The sequence below is a fragment of the Hemiscyllium ocellatum genome, chromosome 28 (assembly GCF_020745735.1).
Source record: "Hemiscyllium ocellatum isolate sHemOce1 chromosome 28, sHemOce1.pat.X.cur, whole genome shotgun sequence".
NCBI classification, from domain to species: Eukaryota; Metazoa; Chordata; class Chondrichthyes; order Orectolobiformes; family Hemiscylliidae; genus Hemiscyllium; species Hemiscyllium ocellatum.
The window spans coordinates 46834698-46840697 of record NC_083428.1 but is presented as its reverse complement, the minus strand read 5'-3'; the positions used below and the strand labels follow the sequence as shown (position 1 = coordinate 46840697).

Below are 6000 nucleotides of genomic sequence, written 5' to 3'. Positions count from 1 at the left end.
CTCCAAGGTTCAGGCTATTTTGAATCTGATCTGAAGTAAAGAGGCAGATTTAATGAGATGACCTCAAAGTCAAGATTCCCTAAGATACAGTGGCCATAATATGGTAAACTTAATATTCAGTTTGAGTGGGAGAAACTTGTGTTGGAAACAAATGTCTTAAAGTTCATGGAGTGTATTTGTAAAGGAATGCAGGCAGAGTTGAAATGGACTGGGAAATGAGTTTAGCAGCTGACAAACAATGGTAGACTTGAAGTATTTTCTTCAATGACTCAAAATATATCCCAGTAAGAATTTTTTTTTAAGAATGGGGATAATCCAATTATAGATTATATAAGGAAGTTAATGACAGCATCAATTCGAAAGACAAAAACCTTCCATGTAGCAAAACTTAGTAGTAAACCAGAAGATTGGGAAAGTTTTAAAAATCAACAAACAATTATCAAAAACAATCAGAAAATAAACATTGGGTAACATGTGCAAGTTATATCAAAATAGACATCAAGTGTGAAAGTCAAAATATAGAATATACGTTGAGTAGTTAGTAAAAAACAAAACTATAGTAAAGCTTTGTAAAAAGCCTTTATTGTAGTTAACACAAACATTGTGAATCCCAGGAACATTCAGCAAATCAGCTCTAATGTCAAAGGTACCTGATGCAAGACTGGGGCTTACAATTCTGATTTAAAAGTAATAAGGGCAAATTGAGTCACAGGCTGTAGTTAAAGAGGTCAATTGCAAAGATCACTGACGTAAAAATGTGAATTGTGGTTGTGTACTGGTCCAATGAATTAAGTCTAAATTCAGAATCAAAACAGTATAAATGAAATAACACATCAGGAGAGGGCTACTAGCAATAGACTTGCACGAAATGCACCCTGTTCAAGTCATGGGCTGTGCTGCTCTCCAACAGATTAGTTTTTTTTTTAAAACAAATTAACTCTGGAAAGTTGGGAAGAGAATGAGACATGGCAGTAGACAGAGCAATGTGCCCTTATGCCTCAACAACAGCGGACCGGTACAAGGCCTGTATCAAACTACTGGACAGGTGGGTGGGGGAACAGCAGGGATGCAGGCCCAGAAAGAAGAGACGGGTAAACAGCACCAGTACTAAATATAAACTACACTTCCAATTATCTTTCAGAAACAAGCTTTTGATTTTGAACTGATGTATGGAGGAACTTGGAAAGGGCTTTCAACTGAACAGAACTGAGCTTTGCTTTAGTGTCCCTAGCTCCATTTCCATGGGCAATGGCATTTTTGGAAAGGTGGGGCAGGGAAGGTCATAACAAGCAGCCATTACTTACTGCTCCAAGGCTCACAGCTTTGGGAATGGAACTGAACTACAAACAGTATTTTAACATTCAACATCAGTCCCCCACTTACTCCAAAGCATGAGCAGGCAAAATAAAACTAGCAGAAAAATAACCAAAAGGAAAATCAACTTAGTGTTGACCCTTTCCAATTCCTTCTACATTAATGCCTAAGCAGCAAAACTGCAGAAGAGGGTTTTTAATGTCCCATTAAACTAAGGACTAAGGACTGAGTCCAATTAAGAGTTCCTAATAATAACTACTTGCCTCACTCCTAATGCTATTCCAACACTCTAGGTTGGACATACTCTTTGGTCATAAAAGTTCATAATTCTGCTGACTAGCCCCCAAACAAACCAACTCTCCAGACTTAATTATGCAATAACTCAATTTGAAAGGATGCAACGAAATGGAACTTCAAAGTGATTCATTTCAGGGCAGGGTGGTTTCAGGCCTTAGATAGGCAGTAACGTAACTTACTTAACCTAATGTTGAAGTGATCAATCAAGCTCAGCTCAAATGTGGACAGATTCTAAATAATATAGAGAATTATCTGCTTGGCATTAAAAGGATTTAGATGAAAATAGTTTGGATGCTAAATGTAATTTAACCTATCAGAATAGACTGGAAGGCTTTTGGGATCTTATAGTTAGCTTATATCCTTGAAAAGTAAAGTGCATCCTGTATACATTCTGAACAGTTACACATTGTTGGAAATAGAAATATTTTGATTAATTATTTCAAGTTCCTTTGAAGGGCTAACCATAAAATAGCAGAAGGCTTTAATAAAAATGCTCACATAATATTCACTTGGCAAAAATTAAAAGTTTTTGCTATTTTAAATTTGTCAATGATGGGAAACTATTGTCAAAAGCTTGCATTTGAAAGTATTTCTCAACAACCCATAAGCAGTAATTTCTTTCCTCCTTTTTAACAACAGACAGTATCACTTCTTGTCAGACTATTCAGAGAACAATTCAAGATGTCAAGATTAAACTTGAGCAATTCACTTTTTTTTAAAAAAAGAAGTGCTTGATGGATTATATACAAAATAAAATTAACTTCAGTGATCAAAAGAAATCTGGGTTTCAATTATGATTCCCAAGGCATCAGTCAGGTAACTTCAGTGAAACAGCAAGGTTTCAGCTATCTGCCTACAAAGAGAGACACAACAGTATTATTTTACCTCATAAGTACACCTCAGCCAATATCATTTGAACATAATTGAATCAGCTCAACTGTGCCTCAAAATTCTGCAGAAAGAAATGGCGTGAAAGATTCCAATCATGAATGCTCACATGCAGCTGAGTTCAGAGGGAAAATTGCAAGCAATTGGGTTCCAGGTAGAGGAGTAATCACAGGAGTAACTGCTCAAAACAGCCTATTAGAAGAGCCATGGTTCAGCACAAAGAAACAAAAAAAACATAAATTTAATTATTTTTGAAGCATCTCAAAGCTATGTTTTTGAGTTGCAAACTGGAAACTATTACAGGAAAGAACCAATTTCCAGTTCTACAGTGCCTCAATAATCAAAAGCATTTCCTGATGATAATGTCTTTAGGCTCTGCTGAATAAGTGTTAGAAAAATTACTTCAATCCTTTAAAGTGTAACTGATTGCCTCTCACCTGAGTCAAGAAAAGCAAAGCAAAAAAAAAATCACAGCAAACATCACTGGGACTTGAGGAAAATATAAATCATTCCCTTGACCAAATTATAACCAACCTCCTTCCTTATCCATTCAGAAATGAAACCTTATTCTAATTTACAAGGGTGCTTCAGCACATCATTAAAAACTATTAAGTCAATTTGTGCGCCTCAAAAATGTTACTTAACTCTGCAAACAGGACAGGTATGTAATCATTTTCAATACCCCATCTTGGAGACAGTTATGCACTTTCTTGTTCCCCATCCAATACTCACCAAATTGAACTAAACATGAATTTGCTGCATTCAATAGTGTGTGGGATACATCAGTGTTGTGTAGGCGGTTCTGACTGCCTTTCCATGCCTATTGCCATGGGATCATTTTGATGTGTTGCCCTTGGTCAAAAGCTTGTAAGTTATCTATTTGACGCTCTAAATTGGGGCCAGTTAGTGCTATTAAGAATATTGATTCCACAAGTAGTTTAACATTTAAGAAACAGCTACGTGCAATATTTGAGAGTGAGCTCTAACAAAATTAATCTGCTGCTACTTACTCAGACAAGCTAAAGATTCCTGCAGTGATTGCAAGCTGCTGTTTAATACCGTGCTTCTTTTTTTTAATAAAAATACAGACTGCAACACACACTTTCTAAACAGCAATGCAAGACAGGTTGCTTTTTAAATACAGCAGTTTCCAAATGTGGGAAATTTTGCACTTTTATTTTTAAAAAACATGTTGCTGCCTTATGATGGGTATGGTTGCATTTCCAATAGTTGGCAGATACATAAACCAGGCAATATCCTATCAGGCATCACAATAGTTTTGTCACCAATATTCCAGAATGGCAATGTCTACTGCTTAATGATTGTACATTTCTGTCCACCAGCCCATCTGCCCAACTACCATCCCCGCCCCCACACCTGACACAAACATAAGAAAAAAAAGAGAATCTATTGAAAAGTCTGATTGTAGGCAAGTTTGAAACATTATGCTGCAGAAGCACTTGACCTTCAGTCTCTTCCACACAAATCCAGGCCCATATTCACAAAAGGCACAAATGCAAAAGTGTTTTATCTAAAATTCAGGGGTTAGGGAATTTTTGGCGCATACACTGCATAAACTTTTGTGAATACAGGCCCCTACCAGCCCCTGACACCCACCAAACTCACCCTCCCCAACCCACCAACACTGACTAGTCGTAATGAGCCGTTATATATCACCTAGTATAGACTGACCAAAGGGATACTGTGTCTGATTTGTTTAAATATGTGCTTTCCAATGCTGCACTTCACAATGCTGATACCGCCAGGTCATGCACACTAGGCCTGGCCTCACCATTAACCACCCATTGCAGATAGAGGGAGTGAGTTGGGTTCTGAATAGAAGGATGGGTGGGAGAATGGAGGGTGAGATGGGGGAAGGGGAAGCGGAGGAAGGATAGAGAAAACAAAATCATTCATCATCAAAATTCTGCTGGAGAAGGAAGTTTGCGGCGAGATTTTCATTCTTCTCACAAGCGAAGTAGGCTTGAATGACAAGTCCCTCAGGGAAACCCAGTGCCTTTAACTGAAACAAGAAAAAAATATTATCAGTAGCGAGTTACTGATTTCAACCTCTCCACACACCCACTTCACTTGAGGCATATGCCAAAAAAACTAAAATTGCAAGTAGACAGAGAGCAGGTAATTGGGACGGCTGCATACAGCATATTCTCAACCACGGATTTGACAGAGCAACAATAAACCAAACTCATACTTGAAGCGAGGGGAAAAACTCAGTGCAGAACATGTAGAGACCCAAAAGGAGTTACCAGTGAAGATCTTAAAATGACAGCTGAAAATGAGTATCATTTTCACAGCCATGAACAAGTACTAGACATCCAACAGTATGGCACAAAATGACGGGCCTGACTGTGTCTGTTACTCTACATGGAGACTTCCCAATTTTCAACGTTTTGCTGATTATCTTTTAATGAGTACAGTTCCTTTCCCACAGGATTGAATTACTGCAGAGGCTAAATTGAAGGCTTAGTTATCCCAAGGCATCGTGTAAACTGGACACGTTCTCAAATGAGAGATTGATAAGTGCTGTTTTTCACATTACACAAGTGTTTTCATAAAGTCAACTACTGCACCTTGTCCTTAACAGTAAAACAAACATAAGACACTTTAAAGGGGACAAATTCAAGACTAATCTTGAAAGTCAATATTTTAGTTAACAAATGGCCAATATAATCAAGCTCAACACAGAGGATTTAGAGTGAAGCAAACATTGTGTATGAGAAGAGACTGACAACTAATAAATCCAAAATAGGTATTTACACAAAGAAGGGAGGTACACCTGAAGAACTGAGTGAATACTTTGCACCTATCTTTACCAAAGATGATGCTGCTGCCCAAGTCATGGTGAAAGAAGGTAGTTCAGATATTTAATATATTTTAAAATTTGAGGTAGTCTTGGATAGGCTGACTGTACATAAAGTTGATGATGCACTAGGATTGGATAAAATGTACCCAAGAGTAATGAAGGCAGTCATCTTCCAATCCTCATGAGATACAGAGTGGTGCCAGAGGATTAGAATATTGTGAATGTTTGTTCAAAGGAAAAAGTGTTTTTTTTTAATAAAGTTCACTCACTTGTGGGACGTGGGCATTGTTGGCTTGCCAGCATTTATTGCCATCCTTAGTTGCCCTTGAGAAGGTGGCGGTGAGCTGCCTTTGTGAATTACTGCAGTCAGTGTGCTATTAGTGGATCTACAATTCCCTTAGGGAGGGAATTCTAAGATTCTGACCCAGAGACACTGAAGAAATGGCAATGTATTTCCAAGTCAGGATGGGGAGTGGCTTGGAGGGGGAACTTGCAGATGATGTTCCAGTGTATCTGCTGCCTAGATGGAAGTGGCTGTGGGTTTGGATGATGCTGTCTTTAGTGAATTACTGAAGTGCATCTTATAGATAGACAAAAGTGAGGACTGCAGATGCTGGAAATCAGAGCCTAGATCAGAGTGGTGCTAGAAAGCACAGCAAGTCAGGCAGCATCTGAGG

At 38.2% G+C, this 6000-nt stretch overlaps 1 protein-coding gene across 2 annotated transcripts in view; it reads right to left on the bottom strand.

Moving 5' to 3' along the window:
* Window positions 1–560: 560 nt before the first annotated feature.
* LOC132829090 (UV excision repair protein RAD23 homolog B-like) overlaps window positions 561–6000 on the bottom strand; it is a 63396-nt gene continuing 57956 nt past the window's right edge. For both annotated transcript variants that reach the window (XM_060846400.1, XM_060846399.1), the window contains exon 10: window positions 561–4522. In XM_060846400.1, coding sequence (XP_060702383.1) covers window positions 4409–4522 — 114 coding nt within the window. In that variant the 3' untranslated portion in view covers window positions 561–4408. The remainder of the gene's footprint in view (window positions 4523–6000) is intronic.